The sequence below is a fragment of the Heptranchias perlo genome, chromosome 1, assembly GCF_035084215.1.
Source record: "Heptranchias perlo isolate sHepPer1 chromosome 1, sHepPer1.hap1, whole genome shotgun sequence".
In the NCBI taxonomy this organism is placed as follows: Eukaryota; Metazoa; Chordata; class Chondrichthyes; order Hexanchiformes; family Hexanchidae; genus Heptranchias; species Heptranchias perlo.
This window is the reverse complement of record NC_090325.1, coordinates 40,258,341-40,281,451: the sequence shown is the minus strand read 5'-3', so window position 1 is coordinate 40,281,451 and position 23,111 is coordinate 40,258,341. Positions and strand designations below refer to the sequence as shown.

Genomic DNA, 23,111 nt, shown 5'->3' with positions numbered 1-23,111 from the left:
ACTCTACTGACATTGTTTAATTCTCTGGTGTCATTACCTTACTTTCATGGTTTTTATGATGATAATGAGATTCTATTGATTACTGCATTTATTTTAGGGCCCACCAGGAGCATCTGGAAGAGATGGTGCCAAGGTATGCAGAGCAGCCCACATGTTTTACAATAGTAAGATAGATTTTCATGAAGCAACGCAACACCAATGCCTAAATTACTTGAAACTATTGGTCTTTTACTAATATGGCCTTAGCTTTCGCCACATTCATTGGCAAAGGCCAAATGTTGGCCAAAGTCTAATGGCCATCCCATTTCCTACATTATGATAAATGTAATGTTACATCAAAAAGTACTTAATCAGCTGTAAAGTGCTTTGGCACATCCTTAGGACGTGAAAGGCGCTATATAAATGCAAGTCCTTTCTTTCTTTAATGAAATTGTTATGGAGAGAGAATCATGGGAAGTACACGCCCGAATATACATTCCTGGCAGGCAAGACTCTGCATTGGGAACACAGTTTTATAAAATTACCTCTCATGTCACAGACACTGGAAAAGAGCCTCTCAGTCTGTCTGTCACCATGGTAAAAATAAATTCCCTTTATGTATTCTTTACTTAAGCAAGACTTGATTGCTGCTTCATACCTGAAGAGGCTTTTTAGTCATGTAATCTGATAGGTGCTCCTTCTTTTAACTCTCTCTTCCCATTGCAACCAGGACCCAAGCTAATTTGTGCCCTTTCCATGTGACTCCTACTGGAGTTATGGCAGGAGAGTGCCAAGTGGGCCGCACATTTTTGGCCCATGGTGTCTCCTCACATCTCTCAGAGAAATCTTAAAATACTTCACATTCAGTTAAATACTTTGAAAGGAGTGCTGAACAGATGTGAGGTTTTCCCCTCAGGGAGGGATGAAGTATCAGAATAGAATGAATATGTATTGAAAGTGAACTTGCTATCCGATGATCAGAGAATGACTCAAACTTGCCGTCTCTCATACACCTACTAGTGAATTAGTGCAATATTTGTGGGCAGAGGAATGGATGGAATCATGAAAATGTGGGTAAAAAATTTGTTAAAAATCTGGTTGTCCCTGATAGCTTGGTGATACACAGTATGGCAATAGAGGGTACAGATCAGGAGAATCCCAGGTTAAATCCTTGGCCTGTACATCTCTGCCTGGGCAGTGGATCAGTATCCCCAGCCTAGGGAGATAGATAAAATCAGTAAAAAGTAAAATACTGGAAATTGGAAACAGAAGCAGAGAATACTGGAAAACTCAGCAGATCAGCTAGCATCTGTGCAGAGAATAGACAAGTTTACATTTCAGTGTGGTCCCTTTTTCAAAGTGAAAAATAATAAATCAATTTGGGTTTCCAATCCTTGTTACTAGTCAGTGACCTCGGCTGAAAAGTATATGCACATGGACAACAGGATCAGAAAGTGGCTGCGATGCCCTTTGTGGGCAAATAACCTGCAGACACTCACTGTCTAGGCTCATGCACAAAGAATGGCCATTTGGGCAAGGTAGTGAAGGGCTAGTGACACGTCTGGAACTGTATTCCAACCTGGGCCATTGCCTTCAGGAGAGGAGAGGAGAAAATTGAAAAAAAATCCATTTTTATCTCATGTAACCTGTCATTTCTGTTTAATGGTGTCAGATGTTGCTGTAAATGGAAAATAAAAGACTAATAATAATCATCATGTCCCATTACAGGGTGACAGAGGTGCTCCAGGACCAAGGGGATCCCCTGTAAGTAAACAATGTTTAATTTGCATAGCTCTGTAGAGCTTTAAAAAGTGTACACAACATTTTAGTAATATATTTATAAAGAGGAGGACTTCCTGTAGAGGTCTATTAATATAATTTACTACTAGTTCAAAGTTTCCTTGTTCCCAGAGGGGAAGCTGTGCTCAAAGGAGATAGGGCTACATCTATGTAGCCCCTATTTCTGACCTGAACCCTTTCAAGCATGGCTCCTTGCTGAAAGCATGAGAGCACTGAATTTACCCTTGCATATATATTTAGAATAATTCATTCATTCAAATACACAAGAACATGACACTGCATTACTATCAGTGCCACCAAAATGCTTCTTCTTTTCCATCTGTCGTTATGAAAGCCAACTCATGATAATTTATAGTAGGTTAATGGGGAGCACACTTTCAAATCTCCTTTTGTATTAGAGTGGAAGTACTTAGACTGTACATTGACTGTCTGTACATCAAAGCTAAGGAAGATCAGTAAATACACAAGCTTGGACTTTTCTTGACGGTGCAATCAACGCCAGCATTGTGGGGAGGTTGGGTTTCTGCTTCCGAAGGCAATAGCACCAACTTTATCAAAGCTTCTGGAATCAGCTTCATTTGAATAATCAGGCTGAGCTGTGGATGTTGGATATATCTCTCACTAGGAGTTTCCTTGTTTGGGGGTCAGGAAATCAGCAGCTTAGAGGGATCAAAACTGAAAACATAATTTTGGATGCAACAAAGAAATTTGTGAATTATAAATGTCAGAGAGGACTGATGCAGGGCACAGAGCCAGTGTTGAACTGCTGCTTCAGGTCATCAACCTCAGGAGGAATGCCTTCTGGAGTAGACAAAGGAGGGCCTCAAGAAGAGTGAGACAGATAGATGGAAGGAGATGACCAGGGCTGTCAGTGCAAATACCACTATTCGGCTCATGGTCGCTCGAAGTGCAAAAAGTTTAATGACACCGTCAGTTGGGGAAGGTAAGAGGTGCCAGCGACACTTTCCAAAAATGCACTGTATTAAGCATGTCCACTGCTTGCAACCACTTCTCCCTTGATTTGTTAAAGTGCTTGAATAACTTACTATTAATACCCATGAGGTAGCACAGTACCCTTATGTCCCCAGCCTTCACTTGCAATCATTCCTTCACTCCATGAGAGTAGTCTGAAACATTGAAGCCAAAGTTATCTTGCATAACGTAAAGTAAAAGAAACTCAAAAGTGTTACAGGTTGAATACCATTTTTGCATTCCTCATGCTTGTGTTCTTAGAAATATTAAAACAAAATGGTTTATATCCTCTCCATCACCAAGACTGCCTACTTCCACCCCCATAACATTGCCCGTCTCCACCCCGCCTCAGCTCATCATTTGCTGAAACCCTCATCCATGACTTTGTTACTTCTAGATTCGACTATTCCAATGCTCTCTTCGCCAGCTTCCCACTTTGCACCCTCCGTAAACTTGAGCTTATCCAAAACTCTGCTGCCCGTATCCTAAGTCGCACCATGTCCCGTTCACCCATCACCCCTGTGTTCGCTGACTTACATTGGCTCCTGGAAAGGCAATGCCACGATATTAAAATTCTCATCGTTGTTTTTAAATCCCTCCACAGCTTCGCCCCTCACTATCTCTGTAACCTACACCAGCCCTACAATCCTCCGCGATCTCTGTGCTCCTCCAATTCTGGCCTCTTGTGCATCCCCAATTTTCTTCGCTCCACCATTGGCGACCGTGCTTTCAGCTGTCTAGGTCCTAATCTCTGGAATTCCCTCCCTAAACCTCTTCACCTCTCTACCTCTTTTTTCACCCTTTAAGACCCTCCTAAAACCTACCTCACCTGTCCTAATATCTCCTTATGTGGCTCGGGGTCAAATTTTGTTTGATAACGCTCCTGTGAAGCACCTTGGGACGTTTTAATAACTATATAAATACAAGTTGTTGTTGGTTGTACCAACTATTCTAAAAGTATTTGCAAAAGTATAGACTCACTGAAATTCAAACAGCAATTTGATTGAAATTCAGAACCAATTTTGAAATTGTTGATTGCAGGGTCCACCAGGCTCCTTTGACTTTTTGCTTCTGATGTTGGCAGACATCAGAAATGACATTGCAGAGCTCCAACTGAAGTCTTTTGGCCATGGAATTCGTGCCACAGGGGAAGAGCCCCAGAGCCATGAAATTCCCGACTGGGGATCAGGAGAAGACTACAGACAAAGAGGTCCATCGAAGGAAATCCAAAAGACAACATCACCATGGAAGTGAAATGGCTTTCAAAACTGCATTGCAATTCTTTTCTATTGAGACTAGGCTGAAGAGATTGAACCAGTGAGGATGTAATAAATTTTGCACTGCTGTTGTAGAATTTTATTTCATTATAAGTATTGAAGAAATACTTTTATCAAATGTAATAATTGAGATAAGTTCTAGAGATAATTCTATAATATACCAGTTCAGAATGGTAATTTTTGTGCGAATGTTCTATCGCACTGGGAGATGCATTTAACAGTTCAGTCTGTGGGAGAAGGTATTATGCACATTCTTCCTTAATATGAGCAATTGTAGTATTTTGCTTCTGTAGCAAACCCTTAAAAACATCTTCTATTTTGTTGAGGCCTTCTGTATTTAGGAATTGTTGCCTTTTTAATCATTATAAATAGGTCATGATACCAGATTGTTCACAAGACCAGAGATACAAGATAGGTTGAGATGAAGTAAGTCCTTCCATCCATTTAATTTCATCCTCCCAGAATATCAATCCAATTGTCTTTCACTTTATCATCCAGCTGTTTCTTAAATGAGTCCAGTTCCCTGGTCTCATCCACCATTCCTGGCAAGCATTTCCAGCTGTTGATCACCACTTGAATAAAAAAACTAGTTCCCGATGTCTGTCTTAAACTTACTCACCACAACCTTGAACCTATGCTGCCTTGTCCTACTAACCAATTGTATTTTGGTGCCTTAGTGCTTTTATTCTCTACAAAGTCCCCTCTCAGACATCATTTTCAAGGCTAAAGAGCTAAAACTTATCTAATTGTTGAAGAGCTAAAACTCTTTAGTTGTTCCTCATAGCCCATCCATCTATCATTGGGAATCTGCCTCATTGCTCTCCTTTACATCACTTATAAGGCTTGGAATCCCTGCTTATATCACAAAGATCAGAATTATATGCAGTATCCCTGCTGCAGCCTGACCAGATCACCGAACAGTTTCAGCATGACTTCTGAACTCAACTAATTTGACCAATATCGAGCATCCTGTGTCTTTACGTGTTTAGATATGGTGAAGTGGCGAGTCAAACAACACTTTCAACTAGCCCCTTGGCCATCAACTATCCCACCTACTTCTTACTTTTACTCCCGATATGCAGAACTTTGTATTTATCTGTATTGAGCTTTATTATCCATTGATCAGCCCAGGTGCATACCCTATTGGGCTCTCTTTGTAAAATCTTTGCTGCCTCCTCTGAGTCCTCAGTTTAAAGTCATTTGCAATGTTAACTACTTTGCATTAAGACTAAAATCCAGACCATTTATGCATACCAGGAACAAAAGAGGTCCTAGTATATAAGCTGGGGCATCATACCAAATACTCCTGCCATTCAGATCTAACCTCCCTTACAATTACTCTCTGCTCCCTTCCCTTTAGTCAGTTACAGGTCCACATACATGATTTACCCTTGATACCCACTAACTTAAGTTTGTAATGAGGTCTCTCATGTGGCACTTTACCCAAGGCCTTTAGGAAGTCTAGATACACAATGCAATATGGCCTTCCTTTATTAATGTGGGATGTCTTCTCATAAGCATCTACAAAATTGCTTTGGCAAGATCTGTCACTTCTGAATCTTTATTGGCTTTCATTATTTACCCTGGACCTAATTTTTGCTGCAGTGGGTGAGTTTTGAACTGACATCAAAATTCATCCACCGAAAATGGGCCTCCAGTTAAAATAGGGACCTATGTTTTGTACTGGTTACAGCAAAAAATATTGAAAATTAAAAACTAAAATTTATATTAAAACCTAAAAGGCATTAGACTATGGCCAGCCATTAGTGACTGGTCTCCACAAAAGTGCCCATAACCTCTGGGTCAGCCTCATGTTACAGTCGGTTTTGGATGTGTGTCCTCGCTGTCTGCAATGAAAATCCCGACAGGTCAGCTTTCAGCAGCTCCAGGGTGGGTAACGGACCTGAGGGATTTTAACTGCCAACCTGCCCAGTTTCTGCCAGGTGAGTAGGGTTAAAATTCCCAAAGCTTGTGTTTCTACAGGGTAATGCATGTCATCCAAGTTTGATTAGCTATAATATCAGGAACTTGGATGTTTTTGTTGTCTAGTCAGCAGCACCCATACTGTGTGCTAGAACCATTTGGTCTTGTTCAAAGTATAAACTATACAGATCATACTTTTTCTATTTGTATTTATGACCTTCTATTTGTTGTGAGTTGTTCCATTAATATATCCTATCACCAATAAGTAGTTAAATGTAATCTATCAAAATTGTACTGAATAGTAAATGTTTTCACAATCTCAGCACAAAGCAAAGTATTCTGAATCGTAAAAAACTAGCAAACTAAAACAGAGATTAAGAAAAAATGAATATTTACAAAATTTATATTTACAAAAGTTGATGATCAATGGGCCCAGTACAAGACTATACCGAAGTAGTCCTGCCAGGCCTTCGCAGCGAGAAACTAGATCAGGGCCAGAAGATCCTCAAAAGGTCATTTCCCTGTGGAGGCAGGAGGAGCAAGAGTCAATCTCACGGAGTTACCTGCTCTTAGCGAAATTTGCAAAGCTTCCCAATTACTTCCCGGCATAAACAGGCGGGAAGTCAACCGGCAGCATTTAAATAAGATCTGGGAGTTAAAATACGCTGGACCTAATTTTTGTTGCAGTGGGTGAGTTTTGAACTGACATCAAAATTCATCCACTGAAATCCAGTTAAAATCAGGACCTATGTTTTGTACTGGTTACAGCAAAAAATATTGAATGTTTACAGGTCAGGCAATCTCTTTGAGCTAGTTAGTCAGTTGTGTGCATCTGTCCAGCATTTTGTACCATTGTTTCAGTTGGATGCCACTTTGCTGATGCCTAGTAGCTGTACAATTCAACAGTTAAGTTTTCAATAATGAGCTTTTGGATTTTAGATAACGCTGTCCAAAAGGCCAAAATTGGCTTGACAATGACAAATTTAGAGTATCAAGTGGGGGAGTATCTGCAGTTTTACAATAATAGTATTTGGAAAGTTACAGTTATCAAGCAAACATATATTTATTTCTCATTCTCACGAATTTGATTGAGTTTTTTGAAGGGGTAACCAAGAAGATAGATGAGGGCTGTGCAGTAGACATGGTCTACATGGACTTCAGCAAAGCATTTGACAAGGTACCGCATGGTAGGTTGTGACATAAGGTTAAATCTCATGGGATCCAAGGTGAGGTAGCCAATTGGATACAAAATTGGCTTGACGACAGAAGACAGAGGGTGGTTGTAGAGGGTTGTTTTTCAAACTGGATGCCTGTGTCCAGCGGTGTGCCTCAGGGATCGGTGCTGGGTCCGCTGTTATTTGTTATTTACATTAATGATTTGGATGAGAATTTAGGAGGCATGGTTAGTAAGTTTTCAGATGACACCAAGATTGGTGGCATTGTGGACAGTGAAGAAGGTTATCTGGGATTGCAACGGGATCTTGATCAATTGGGCCAGTGGGCCGATGAATGGCAGATGGAGTTTAATTTAGATAAATGTGAGGTGATGCATTTTGGTAGATCGAATCGGGCCAGGACCTACTCCGTTAATGGTAGGGCGTTGGGGAGAGTTATAGAACAAAGAGATCTAGGAGTACAGATTCATAGCTCCTTGAAAGTGGAGTCACAGGTGGATAGGGTGGTGAAGAAGGCATTCGGCATGCTTGGTTTCATTGGTCAGAACATTGAATGCAGGAGTTGGGATGTTCTGTTGAAGTTGTACAGGGCATTGGTGAGGCGACACTTGGAGTACTGTGTACAGTTCTGGTCACCCTATTATAGAAAGGATATTATTAAACTAGAAAGAGTGCAGAAAAGATTTACTAGGATGCTACCGGGACTTGATGGTTTGACTTACAGGGAGAGGTTAGACAGACTGGGACTTTTTTCCCTGGAGAGTAGGAGGTTAAGGGGTGGTCTTATAGAAGTCTATAAAATAATGAGGGGCATAGATAAGGTCGATAGTCAAAATCTTTTCCCAAAGGTAGGGGAGTCTATAACGAGGGGGCATAGATTTAAGGTGAGAGGGGAGAGATACAAAAGGGTCCAGAGGGGCAATTTTTTCACTCAAAGGGTGGTGAGTGTCTGGAACGAGCTGCCAGAGGCAGTAGTAGAGGCGGGTACAATTTTGTCTTTTAAAAAGCATTTGGACAGTTACATGGGTAAGATGGGTATAGAGGGATATGGGCCAAGTGCAGGCAATTGGGACTAGCTTAGTGGTATAAACTGGGCGACATGGACATGTTGGGCCGAAGGGCCTGTTTCCATGTTGTAACTTCTATGATTCTATGATTCTATGATTCTAACAGATTTACTGAGAGAGGGCAGAAGAGTGAATGTGCACCTGTTCAGTAACGTATGTGAAGCATGAAAGGTTAAGTTGGGAGACCTGAGGGGCACTAATTGAGTGAGCATGGTACTGTGAAATAAGATAATTCGTATCGCTCTGTCTTGTGAATATGGGGCTGTAATTGATCAACTGGATGTACTGCAAAACAGGCTGATAGAGAATCGGGAGCCCATTTTACACCACACCCATTTACTTCAATGGAAAAGTAGACCAGACACGGTGTAAAACGGGCTGCCGATTCGCTATCAGCACGTTTTGCCCAACTGGAATAAACCAATTTCACCCCCTGTACGTCTGAATATTCTGACAATGTTTTCATCAATGTGGACAGTTTGGAGTGTGAAAGAATAAAGGGACTATATCACCACCAGCAGGAACATGAAGAAGGGACATTAACAGTTCACCAATTTACTTTGTTGAATTAACTATGAAAATGTTCCAGCCATTTATACGACATACTTTTGCATTGATTTGACAGTTTTCACATTACACTCATGCAGAATCTATAATAGAACTGTGATATGAGACCCAACCTTGGAATTAACTAACCATTACTTCTTGACTTATTTTCTCTTATTCTCTCTTATTCTTAATCTTTTCAACTTTATTGGTGTCCTGCACAATAGGCTTTGGGCCCTCTCTAAGTTTTCTCAAGTTCGCCTGTTAATAATTTAGAAGAGTTCTGCACCAAAATGGAGGGTAGATTTTGCCAAGTAGGAACTAGCACAGGGCCACATTGTGATTTCTTACACCTGGGAACCTGAGCAGGGAGACAGAGGAGGGCGAAACAAGAATAGAAACAAAAGACAGAAAGGGAAGAAGCAATAGTGGAAGGCAGAGAAAACAAGGGTGAAAAACAAATAGGGCCATAGTGCAAAATAAAACTAAGATGACTAGCAATCTTAAAAAGACAAGTCTAATGGCATTGTGTCTTATTGCGCGGAGCATTCGCAATAAGCTTGATGAATTACCAGTGCAGATAGATATTAACGGTTATGATATAGTTGCGATTACGGAGACATGGCTGCAGGGTGACCAAGGATGGGAACTGAACATCCAGGGGTATTCAATATTTAGGAAGGACGGGCAAAAAGGGAAAGGAGGTGGGGTAACATTGTTAGTAAAAGAGGAAAGCAATGCAATAGTGAGGAAGGATAGTGGCTTGGAAAATCACGATGTGGAATCTGTATGGGTGGAGCTAAGAAGCACCATGGGGCAGAAAACGACGGTGGGGGTTGTCTATAGGCCCCCAAACAGTAGTGGAGATGTAGGGGAGAGCATTAAACAGGAAATTAGAGACGCATGCAAGAAGGGTACAACTATAATCATGGGTGACTTTATTCTACATATAGATTGGTCAAACCAAATTAGCAATAAAACTGTGGGGGAGGAATTCCAGGAATGTGTACGTGATAGTTTTCTAGATCAATACGTTGAGAAACCAACTAGAGAACAGGCGATCCTAGACTGGGTATTGTGCAATGAGAAAGGATTAATTAACAATCTCGTTGTACGGGGTCCCTTAGGGAAGAGTGATTATAACATGATAGAATTCCTCATTAAGATGGAGAGTGAAGTAGTTGAATCAGAAACTAGGGTCCTGAATCTAAATAAAGGAAATTACGGAAGTATGAGGCGCAAGTTGGCTAGGATAGATTGGGGAACTTTACTAAAAGGGATGATGGTGGATAGGCAATGGCTAATATTTAAAAAACGTTTGCAGGAACTACAACAATTATTCATTCTGGTCTGGCACAAAAATAAAACAGGAAAGGTGGTTCAACCGTGGCTTACAAAAAAAATTAGGGATAGTATTAGATCCAAAAAGGCGACATATAAAATTGCCAGAAGAAGCGGCAAGCCTGAGGATTGGGTACAGTTCAGAAATCAGCAAAGGAGGACAAAGAGATTGATTAAGAGGGGGAAAAATAAAGAATGAGAGTAAACTAACAGGGAACATAAAAACTGACTGTAAAAGCTTCTATAAATATGTCAAGAGAAAAAGATTAATGAAGACAAATGTAGGTCCCTTACAGTCAGAAATGGGGGAAATTATAATGGGGAACAAAGAAATGGCAGAACAATTAAACACACACTTTGGTTCTGTCTTCACAAAGGAGGACACAAATAACCTGCCAGGAATGTTAGGCAACCAAGGGGGAGAAGGAGGAACTGAAGGAAATCAGTATTAGTAAAAAAAATAGTGCTAGGGAAATTAATGGGGCTGAAGGCTGACAAATCCCCAGGGCCTGATAATCTACATCCCAGAGTACTAAAGGAAGTGGCCCTGGAAATAGTGGATGCATTGGTGATCATCTTCCAAAATTCTATAAACTCTGGAACAGTTCCTACAGATTGGAGGGTGGCAAATGTAACCCCACTATTTAAAAAAGGAGGGAGAGAAAAAGCAGGGAATTACAGACCAGTTAGCCTAACATCAGTATTGGGGAAAATATTAGAGTCTATTATAAAAGATGTGATAACAGAACACTTGGAAGGCATTAATGGGATTGGACAAAGTCAGCATGGGTTTATGAAAGGGAAATCATGCTTAACAAATCTACTGGAGTTTTTTGAGGATGTAACTAGTAGAATTAGATAGGGGAGAACCAGTGGATGTGGTGTATTTGGATTTTCAGAAGGCTTTTGATAAGGTCCCATACAAGAGGTTAGTGTGCAAAATTAAAGCACATGGGATTGGGGGGAATATACTGGCATGGATTGAGAATTGGTTGACAGACAGCACATAGAGAGTAGGAATAAACGGGTCTTTTTCCGTGTGGCAGGCAGTGACTAGTGGGGTACCGCAGGGATCAGTGCTTGGGCCCCAGCTATTCACAATATATATCAATGATTTGGATGAGGGAACTAAATGTAACATTTCCAAGTTTGCAGACGACACAAAACTGGGGTGGAATATGAGCTGTGAGGAGGATGCAAAGAGGCTCCAATGTGATTTAGACAAGTTGGATGAGTGGGCAAGAACATGGCAGAAGCAATATAACGTGGATAAATGTGAGGTTATCCACTTTGGTTGTAAAAACAGAAAGACAGATTATTGTCTGAATGGTGATAGATTGGGAAAAGGGAGGTGCAACGAGACCTGGGTGTCCTTGTACGCCAGTCGCTGAAAGCAAGCGTTCAGGTGCAGCAAGCAGTTAGGAAGGAAAATGGTATGTTGGCCTTCATTGCAAGAGGATTTGAGTACAGGAGCAGGGATGTCTTACTGCAGTTATACAGGGCCTTGGTGAGACCACATCTGGAGTATTGTGTGCAGTTATGGTCTCTTTATCTGAGGAAGGATGTCCTTGCCATGGAGGGAGAGCAATGAAGGTTTACCAGACTGATTCCTGGGATGGCAGGACTGACGTATGAGGAGAGATTGGCTCGACTAGGCCTACATTCACTAGAGTTTAGAAGAATGAGAGGTGATCTCATCGAAACATATAAAATTCTAACAGGACTAGACAGACTAGATGCAGGGAGGATGTTCCCGATGGCTGTGGAGTCCAGAACTAGGGGTCACAGTCTCAGGATAACGGGGTACACCATTTAGAACCGAGATGAGGAGAAATTTTTTCACTCAGAGGGTGGTGAACCTGTGGAATTCTCTACCAGAGAAGGCAGTGGAGGCCAAGTCATTAGATGTATTCAAGAAGGAGAAAGATATATTTCTTAATGCTAAGAGAACAAGGGATATGGGGAAAAAGCTGGAACAGGGTACTGAGTTAGACGATCAGCCATGATAATTATGAATGATGGAGCAGGCCCGAAGGACCGAATGGCCTACTCTTGCTCCTATTTTCTATGTCTATGTAAGGGAAACTTCAGCTGGGTTTACATAATGTTGATTATGCTATTGTATACCAAAGTGACCGGTAATTCATCAATATCAGCAGTGAAAGTTTCAACATTCTTTGCCAGAACTAAAAACACTTGATAGATATATTGGTTTATCCTTACATCAACATGTTAGGCAAGCAAATTGAACTATTGACATTTCCAATGTTATTGGTGTTTACATCAAAACTGGCAATATCTTGTCACTAGCCAGAAAGATATTTCCATTTCTATTTCATCTTTAAAACTATGGAATAATATATAATTATTGTAAAAATTGCAGTGGTCTTGTTGGACTGATACCTGAGTTGGGATGTTAATGACTTCAAACCCTCAGGGGCTGCTCACCACTCTCGTTAGTTATACACATCTATTTCACTTTTTCTTGCAGTGGATGCATTCCATGTTTTGTGGCAGATGCTATCAGCTAGGTGACTGGCATAAGAAGTATTCAGAGTAGGATGTGTGGGCTTGGACTGCATGTTTGAGGAATGACAATGTAATAAACAGCAAACACAATATATTTGGACCATTTTTTTAAAAGGAGCACCCTTTGTTCACTACACGCTGCCTTTGATTGAGTAGGAGATGGATTATACATTCCCTCTCAGCGAAAAACAAAGGCTGATTTCCTCATCAGGCATCCTTTGTGCCTCATCGAATACAAAGAGTGACATGGGGAAGCCATTGTGTTGCCCTTCTAACCAGCTATAGAATAAAATAAGACAGTGAGCAGCTTGAAATGGGAGAAAATAGGAACAGAAAAGGATTTGTATGCCTGCTGCTATCTTTTATAGCGCAGACTCTAAACTTACTGCTTTGTTGACTGGAATTTCTGAATTGCTAGCCAGAAGTTGCTGATGATGTACTTGGAACAACTGTACATTTGGATGGGATAGACTTATTCTGATGGCTCAGTTGGTAATCTCATTACCTGTATGGAATTGGTCCATGCAATCCAAGACAGTCTCAAACTTAAGCGCATGTCGGTGCTGAGTTAACTGAACTCTGCTGAATATATTCAAGCCTAGAAAACTAGATAAAGAAGACCAACATCAGCCATCGGAAGCCCATCCCATTGCTTGCCTCAGAACTTCAAACCGGGCAGGAGAATTGTTTGGACACATGTCTCATATGTTGTAACCTCAACATCCGTTAGGATTTTATCATCATTTAAGAGAGGCAAGAAAGAGGAGGGTGTCCTTCACCCCTTCCCGTTGTAATCCTAACATTTTTTTTTATTCATTCATGAGATGCGGGCATCACTGGCAAGGCCATGTGAAAAAGGACATGAACAACCGGTTCACCAAGCTTGTTCCATCCTGATATAGTGCAACCTACATACCTCCCTCCCTCCTCCTCTCCACCTCCCCACTCCTCTCCACCTCCCCCCTCCCCCCCCCCCTCCCCCCATCCCCACAGTCTCTCAATCTCCTGGGAGAGTTTTAAAAAAAAGAGAAACACATCTTAGGCTAATTTCGGAAAAACTCTGGGAAATGTTCCTCCACCGCCCCTCCCCCCCCACCACCCCGAATGCAATCAAGCAGGTGTTCACTGGTAAGTAAACACTTGGCAGTAACATAGTGGTAATATTTTAGATAGCAAAGATCCATCGGGCTCTGCCGGGGGGTGGGGGTGGGGAGTAGCAGACTGAAAACCTCAGTGCTGTACTTTGCACCCTGTTCCTGCTCCATCCTCACCAATCACCATTTTCTTGGTGGGTGGCCCAGGTGCCTGCTTGAAGCAAGTGGGAGCCTCATTCCAATATTCTAATTGGGGGTCATATGATGTACATGGGTGCCTGATGCAATTTTTAGGTACCAATGGGTGAAGTGTGCGCTATACAATCTCTGCCCGTTGCTACTAGTGGTCCTTAAAGGGACTGCTGTAGGCTGCTTGGAATAAAGTAAGTTTTAATTAATTTTCCTATGATTTTTGTGGGGCCTGGAAGAATACTCCCCTTGGCCCCACAAAAATTATCCATCCCGACACCAGCCTGTTCGCCTCCCCACCTAGATAAAATTTTGGGCTCGGCTCCAAGATACAGCTGCTGGGATTCCCACCCTCCCGACTGGCAAGCTGCCTGTGAGCACTGGAACCTCAAAATGGCTCAAGCCTCACGCCAATAACATTGGGCAGACAGCATAATCGCACCATCAGCCACCTGCTCAATGTCCGCCCGGGGTCACAATCGACTCCCGTCAGTCCATATAGCCTAATCTTTCAAACCAGCCATAAGTTTTCTTACCATGATTCTGGAGCTAGTGGAAAGTCACCCAGTCATTTTTTAAAACTGCAATGGCTTTCTATACCATCACCCCTGCTGGTAATCCATTCCACAGTTCTTTTGCCCTCTTTTTAAAATACTGGAGTCTAATGAAGTTCATGGATCCCTGACGCAATTTTTAGGTACCAATGGGTAGAGCATGCTCTGCCCATTGCTTTACACACTTTGCAGATGGAGTTGCCTAACCAGTGGTCTTCTACTTAATCTCAAGCCTTTACACTTCTCCATGTGGAACTCCATCTGCCACCTCTCTGCCCATTGACCTTGCCCGCCCAAATCCCTTTGGATTATTGCACATTGGTCTGCATTTCTGGCCACTACACCCAATATAGTATCATCTGAAAACTTGGACACCTTGGAAAATGTTCCATCCCCTAAGTCATTTATAAAAAGCAGATGACCCAACAAAAATCTTCTATGGGTTCCAGCGGCAATTGTTTTCCACTCCAACACCCCCTTGTACCAATATGTTTTGTTGTCAAACTTTCAGTCACACATCAATTCAGCTAAATACTTTGCCATCTATTCCATGGGCCTGCATTCCATGAATCTGTCTGTTATGTGCGACAGTATTAAATGCCTTCCTGAAATTGTGAATTTACATGTTAGGTTAACATAATAGTTTCTCATATCTGCTTTGCATACATGAGATCAGCAGAGCAAGCAAGCACACTGTTCTAAAGTCTTGTGTATCCTCACAAGAAATCTTCCCCTCCCTCCCTCTGTAATCTTCTAAGTTGTGCAATATAATTGACATGTATGGTACTTGCATATTCTTAACTGAACGCTAGATGGTGCCCTGGGAAGTTAACACATTGTAGCAATTACACTTCTCTTGTATTTTTGTTATTCTTTGGGAATATTCTTTAGGGCCTGGAAATAAAAGAGCAGTTGGTTATTACCGCACCAATTTGAGTGTTTAATCGGACATAACAATAATGACATCGCCTATGAAACATTTTGTGTTTCTGATGTTTGATGAAATGCTCCATTTGGCACCAACACACAGGCACACACCAACACACACACCAACACACAGGCACCAACACACAGGCACACACCAACACACACACCAACACACAGGCACCAACACACAGGCACATATACATACACACCAACACACACAGTTGTAGCCCCTTTCGCTTGTCAATTATTTCATGTTATTTACCTCAGTTTCATCTCCAGGTACAATCTACCGGATTTTAAATCCAAGCTTGCTGTTACCTTATAATAATTTATTGTTTTGTCTAGTTTTCTCTCCAATTCTTTTAAAACTTTGTGTATGATCGCCTTGACCCTTCACTTAAATTTTTCAATTAGATCAGACTCAGCTTGTTATTCTGCATATTGGTTGTTAGGTGTAAGCTAATCTCACACATATTCCTCATCTTTCATAACTTTCAGATATCTTTTTAATTTATGGGGTTTGATTTTACAATGGTGGCGGGTTGGCAGCAGGGGGGAGGTGAAGGTGCACGTGGCCAACCCACATAAACAAAACTTACCGTTTCCGACGCGATCGCGTGTTGATTGATGATGATTAACGTGCTCGCCGGGTTTCGTGCCTGGCAGCCAGCCTGATTGACAGATTGGCTGCCGTCAGGAGCTGCAACGCAGGGGGTGGGGGGCGAGAAAGAGAGCGAGTGAGACGTCATCCGGCACTGGAACGGAAGACCAGGGGGTTGGAGCCGGCTTCCGAACCTGAACGGGATTTTCGGAGACCCCCAACACCAACGCACCCGCAATTGCTCCCTAAAATCATCTCCATGATGTCCTTCATTGAAAAATCCTTTAACCAGTTGCACAGTTTGCAGATGGGGCATCTCATCTAAATGACAGCAGCTCCAACTATGCAGCATTCCTTCCGTACTGAACCGAAGTGCCAGTCTAGATTATGTGCTCAAGTTCCTGGACTGGCAATTTTTGCCATTTCTTCGTGCGAAGTTAAGACTCTTTTACATTGGAGCTGAGTAGGTTAAATAGCGACATTGTAAAGTGTTTCAAGATTATGAAGTTATAATGAGGTAAATAATGATAAATTGTTCCCACTAGTTGGCGAGAAAGTAACAAGAGAGCACACATTTAAGATAATCATAAAAAGAATTAAAGAGAAACTTCTTTACACAGAACTGGAGTGAGATTCCGGAAGCGGGGGAATGAGGCAAGCTCCAACACCCCTCCCTGCTCCCCCGCCCCCATTTTAACTTCCTGGCCCCATCTGCATGCTACTGATCAGTTGCCTGCTCGAAAAGGGTGGAAAGCAGCAGCGGGGGGGGGGTGGTGAGCATGAGCAGAGATTCAGGTGGCAGGAGGCTGCCAGCAGGAACCAACAGGAGGTTTGCCAGCAAGAAGATAAGATACAGAGAGGGGGTTTAATGAGAGTCTTGCAGGAGGGAAAGGACGGAGCCCGGGCAGAGGAGGCCGGAGAAGTACTCCTCTTAGCCCCAAGAGGAAAGCTAAAAAAAATCTTCCCTTAAATGGCCTCTTCTGGTCAGAGATCCTCTTCCCGCTGTCTTCACCTGGTGGGAAAGCTACAATGGCAGAGTTAAAATTGCAGTCAGGGTTGAATGGCGACATAGGACCCTAATCTACATATTTAAAAAAGCACCCCGCTGGCTCAGAAGAGCGGGTTAAAAATTGAAGACGGTGGAATCCATGCGGGACATTGACGGGTAAGTCAACCAACCGATTTTAACTGCCTGCTCACTTGATTTATGCCAAGCGGGAAGGGTTAAAATAGCCCCTAGGGAGTTGTTAGAATGTGAAATTCTCTGCATGTTTCTGAAGCAGCGTTCTTAAATTCTTTCAAGATTTAAATAGCTGCTTGAAAAAAAAATAATATTAAAGGGGAGCAACCAGAAGAGTTGTATATTAGGTGGCTCACATGGAGATAAACACCAGCGCAGACTTGATGGGCTAAATGGCCTGTTTCTGTTCTGTAACATTTTATTAGAATAAAAGGATTGGATTAAAGTTTTAATAAATATGTACTAAAAAAGCAATGTTTGTTGTTGGAATTCTCACTAGGGGTGAAAAATTACTTATCCAGCAACTACAGTAATACGGAAATGGCCTTTCTTCCAAAAGATGTACAAAGTTGGTTTGAGGCAAATTTGGTGTTCAGCAAATTAACCTGAACTGGGCCAGTTTGAGCCACTTTGCTCTTGGAGCTCAGTTTGTCACTGTGGCCTCTCACCACATGACTGAAGAAACCTTCCCCCACATAAATGCATGTGCTGCATACACAGACTCACACACTTTTCCCACCCTCACAGGGTCATTTATTTTGAACTGTGACAATGACTGTCTTAGCATTTAATTTTTTTTTTAATTCTCAAGATACCCAATGTATCATTTTTCTCCAATCCACATGAGATCAATTACTGCAATTTTTCAAAAGTTAATTATCAGTCACTATTTTGCCTTACCCCTCTGAAGGCCCCATAGGTCATTTTTGCACCAATGTTAAAAAAAGATAGAAATGTTTAACATTCGAATTGTATTGTACATTCAGGAAATACTGAAAACTTTTTTAAAATCCTGGAGTTTTGTGCATTTCTCTTATTCAGTTTTAAATCGCAGAGATAATCTGCCTTATCGGCATTCTGTGAACAAAACTCTGTATCGAGCCTCTCAAAAATCTAGGGTAAACATCTTTAGGAGAGGATAGGAGAAATTGGAAAAAAACAAAATAAAAGCTTGAGTGGGGGAATTGTAGACTGTTTCTTATAGAAACAAATGAAAATGAGAATGTGAGTTATATTTGGGAGTCATAAGGGTTAGTTCACTGATCCTGAGCTCCCAGTAGGAAACTTCACTGAAAGGGAGTGTGGGTCAGAGATAAGGCTACAACAATATAATGCTGATTCTCTGATCTGTTCTCTCTTTAAAAAGAGGGAGGCAGTGAAATTCTGCTGACAGTTTAAAACATCCCATGCCATTCCCGTAGTGGCACAACTCAGATTGGTACAATTAGCGCTGAGAACAGAAATAGGACTGAAATATTATACAAAACGGCTTTTGGTAGTCTGAAAGCACATATTTTGTGCAAAGATTGGAAAGTGATGAACATACAGCTCCATTATTCGCAAACAGTAATTTGTACTTTTTTTTATCACTTCATCCAGGCAAAATATTGTGAATTACAATATTATTATTTTCTAAGTCTTGTAAGATAAGTGTAAGTCAAATATTATTTTACTGCATTATTTTGCTTCCTTGTAATTGCCTTACTTGTAAATAAATCTGACTAATAATTTTACAGTCTGATAGCTTGGCATATTCCAGCTATTGGAGTGGACAGGAGAGCAGAATGTGGTGCAAAATGCCAAGGTAAAAGGATGATTGTTGATGTAGCTATCTCTCATCATCATGAATAAAGAGGAATTACTTGCTTCCAATCAAGAAATTCCCGATGACTGCAAGAAAGAATAAAAGACCTTGACCCTGAAATTTCTTGCAGGTTTAGCCGGTCTCCACCCGCCTCCCCCCCCAACTTCCTCCCGGTAACTCTGTTGCACAGGATCTTCACCATTCCCAGGAGTTTCCTGGTTGCCTTGTAAGTATTGGAACCTCCACATTTCTTACAAGGCAAATGACAGCCAGAGGGCAGAGCCAGGAGTGGGGACTCCCTACTCCAGGAACTCCCATTCTTTAGGTTCCAGTGGGACCCAACATATCAGTGGATACCACTATGCTGAGTAAGTGGAGGAGTGCTGGCCTCCACAAGAGTGGATGAGGAGCCCACAAGAGTGGATGAGGAGCCCCAAAGAATTTTTTTTTTTGTATATTAGCCCCTTTGCTCAGGGAGCTGAGGGGATCGTGGACAGAATTGATAATGCCCTGAGGAATGTCAGGGACAGTGTATTTATATAGCACCCTATAATATCCTCAGGTTGTTCCAATCTTGTCCTTATGAGCTAGTTTGGATGAACTTCCTCTAAGGTATGGTAGTGTAGTGGTTATGTTAGTGGACCAGTAATATAGAGGCCTGGACCAATAATCCAAAGAATATGAGTTCAAAATTCACCATGGCAGTTTGAAAATTTGAATTCAGTTTTAAAAAGCTGGAATCAGTTCTAATGCCCATGTATCTGTCAGATTGTCATAAAAATTGAAATGGTTCACTAATGTCCCTTTGGGAAGGAAACCTGTACCCGGTCTGGCCTATATGTGACTCCAGTCCTACACCAACATGGTTGACTCTTAATTTCCCTCTGAAGTGGCCTAGCAAACCGCTACCAGTGGTTCAAGAAGTTGCCCATCTCCATCTTCTCAGGGCAACTGGGAAAGGGCAATAAATGCCAGCTTTGCCAGTGTTTCCCTCATCCCAAGAAGAAAAAAAATTTAAGTGTCACACTTATATCTGCTGATACAGCCATACAATCTTAACTTCTGTAACCTTTCTGACACTTTTAGGTTTAATTAAGTGTTTTGACCGCAGAGCTCTGTCTGACAGATGCTAATCCATTATTAGAATTTTTCACATCTGTTGTCTGTACTTACAACACAAGACCATTTAGGAAATGTTAGTTTCAACAAGCTCACCCATTTTTAATAGGTTAAGCCTGCCTTCTCATTCAATCCTTTCTTTTTCTAATTATCTTTTGGCTCCATTTATACTGTCTGCTTCAATAGTCTTATTCCATAATTTTTGGGTCGGAACGTTCCATCTGCACATTCGGCAGGATTGCTCCTCCTGCTCCACATTAAATTTGCGGGCAGCTGCCGGCCACCACTGGCCCCCATCCTGATTACCTCCCACACCTCCAGCCGGCCGATCTTCAATCTTTCTGGGACTGGTGAGCTGCTTTTGGAGCTATGACTGCAGCTCGCTGGTCGTAGAAAAATGAGGCTGGCAAACCAATTTTGCATGGTCCTGCCACCGGCCTCATTAGGCGCGTGCAGCATGTACTGCACCAGGATCGTGCCCGGTTCTGGCACAATCCAATTTCTGGGGCTATGTTTCCTGTCCTATACATGTAAGTATGGCTGTACCTGGTCATTTATCTCAATCTCATTATTTGTGAGACCTTGCTTTACACAAATTTGCCTACATTACAACAATGACTACACTTCAAAAATATTTTATTGGTTTTCTTTCTTTATCTTCAAACTATGTGCTACGATGTACCTCAGAAAGGGTTAGTCCTCCCAGGTGATGTTGAGGAAGATGAGGAGGTGGGTGAAGGAAGAGACCTTCCATCATCAGATCATGCAGAGGCTGGTTAGGAAGGAGAGGGGTTGCTTCTTTCTATTCATTGATGGGACATGGGCATCACTGGCAAGGCCAGCATTTATTGTCCATCCCTAATTGCCCTTGAGAAGGCTTCTGAAACCCTTTGCCAGTTGCTTGAGAAAAACAACAGAAAATAATCCAAAACTGTTTCCAATAAATATCAATCATGGCTTTTAGATTAGACCATGAGACACTGAGGGAGCCCCTCAATCTCCCTACTATGAACACTATTTCCCAATGCAGTTGATCTTTGGTCCTTTCAGGGATAAGTCGCTCCCTCACTATCTTACTATAAAAAACAAGGAGTCACATACTGCAGCACAATCAGACACTTTGGCTTATCATTTTAATGATTACTTACAACAATAAGGCATGTCAGAATATTTCAAAATCTTACCACCATGACTATCCCCTTGAGAGCGCTTTATCAATACATGCTCCTAACCTCTTATTTCTGCATGGTGTCCCTTGAATGACAGAAGGTTGAGAGGAGGGTGGCTGTGACTGAGCTAACACTCGTCTTTATGAAGGACCAGTTCCTGCTGTACCTCACTTGCCTTTGCATGGGTTGTTGGCATTTGGCATAAAGCTGCCTCTTTTGCTGACATCAGTGGGTACTGGAAGGAAGGTTCAGTAGTGCAAGTGTCCTGAGAGACAGTGACATCTGCTGTCACTCCTTACTGGGTACAGGTTCAGTTGGGCTAATGGTCGGCTGGAGAATAGATTGAATAGTCTCAGTTAAGTCTTGAGAGTCCTGAGCTATGGTGTTATCAGGGGTATCTCACAGAGTCTAATGAAGCAGGCTTAGCTGTCACACTGAAAGCCACGGTTGCCCTGAGAACCTTCTCCAGACACCTTGCTGCCACAGATATCTGGACTGCCACGTTCTCCAAGTATTCTGCATGAATTTCATGCATAGTGTTGCAGATGTGGATAGTGGACTCGTCCAACTTATCCACCATCTCCACCACGTGTAAGGAAACCCTCTGTCCTCTGCCTGGAAATGAGATCAATGCTCACTGATCATTTGTCTTTTGAAAACCAGACCCCTGAAAACTGGGTGTCTAGGCTCCTTAGCTGAGAGCAGTCATTTCTCCCCCCTCCAAGGTGATATGGTTGGCTCCTCAACCCCCTACCAGCTCCTCTTGCTAACCAGTGCTCTGTGTTTCACCTTGTGATGTACCCTCCTGCTCACTGATGCTCTGTGTGTCACCCTGTCTCTCACTATCTACATTCCCCCAAGTGGCTGTATCTGGGCAAATGCTGGAATAAATAGGGTGTTGTGTCAGAGTCAGTGAGGTTGCAGAACAAGTGGTTGTTGTGAAGCTGCCAGGCTGCTCTTCAGACCATTCATCTACTATGAGCGTTGCACCTATGAGGATTAAAATAGAATACTTTTAGGAGGGTGTTCTCTCACACGTGACTTGCCTGAGCAATGATAGGAGGCCTTCCAATTAATTGGAAGGTGCACATATATTTCAAGAACATTTAATATATTTTGAATGTTTTGCACTGAGATCTCCCAGTGAAAATTGAATGCATACAATTTTAAAATTATTACTTACATTCCTCTTTCAGGTTTCCGTGGTTACTTTGAATTTTGGTTGGGGTTAGGCTATCTTGCTGGGAGTTTAGTAAATCATGAATACATTTGCTGAGCTTACCTAGTTATTGAGTAAAATATTTTTGATAAAATCTGCATTACATCTAAATATTTTGAATGTGCAACCCTTTATCAGTAGTGTTGAGAACTAAGTGGCCTGGATTTTCGTCTAGGAATCCACTTGTTTCTTACATGGTCCTGGAGTGGTCCACTGTAGGAAGTGCGGCGGGGAGGCCTACTGCTAGAACCCTACACCTAAACTGGACCTCCCAAGTCCCCCCCTCTCCCATCGACAGGAATGTTGGCCCACCACGCTTTTTCTACTTTGCCACACTTAAATTACAGCAAGAAGGCAGGTCTTGGCACACTGGTTAATTTCCCTACTTTCTTGGCTCAGTACTGCCAACCCACAACACAATCAGTACCAGGGAAGCGGTAGAGGGAATGTTTCAGCAAGGGGCAGGAAAAATTAATGGAAGGAGGGAGAGGATCTTGTTTTGGCCACCTCTCCCTCTCCAGCTATATACACAGTTATACTTAGAATCCACACAATGAAGACAAACTGATAGATTACAATAATTGATAATGACTCAGATTTATTTATTTGTGAAAGCTTATGATTCTCTCTTTCCTATTTAATTTTTTCAATAGGAAGGAGGTAAGAAAAATTCTTTGGAAGGAGGGATACCACACTCTCTTGTAACCTCTCCAACTATTGGATCTCCAGAAGGGCTCGTTCACAGCCATTCATACAGTAAACTTTCGAACACCTTTAAGGGCTTCTGGTTCCTTTGATAGGAGAC

At 42.0% G+C, this 23,111-nt stretch overlaps 1 protein-coding gene across 1 annotated transcript in view; it reads left to right on the top strand.

Moving 5' to 3' along the window:
- The window catches only part of ccbe1 (collagen and calcium binding EGF domains 1), a 293,451-nt gene extending 285,933 nt beyond the window's left edge, over window positions 1-7,518 (top strand). Inside the window, exons 9-11 of the mRNA XM_067984130.1 lie at window positions 98-133; window positions 1,708-1,743; window positions 3,793-7,518. Coding sequence (XP_067840231.1) covers window positions 98-133; window positions 1,708-1,743; window positions 3,793-4,005 — 285 coding nt within the window. The 3' untranslated portion in view covers window positions 4,006-7,518. The remainder of the gene's footprint in view (window positions 1-97; window positions 134-1,707; window positions 1,744-3,792) is intronic.
- Window positions 7,519-23,111: the final 15,593 nt, after the last annotated feature.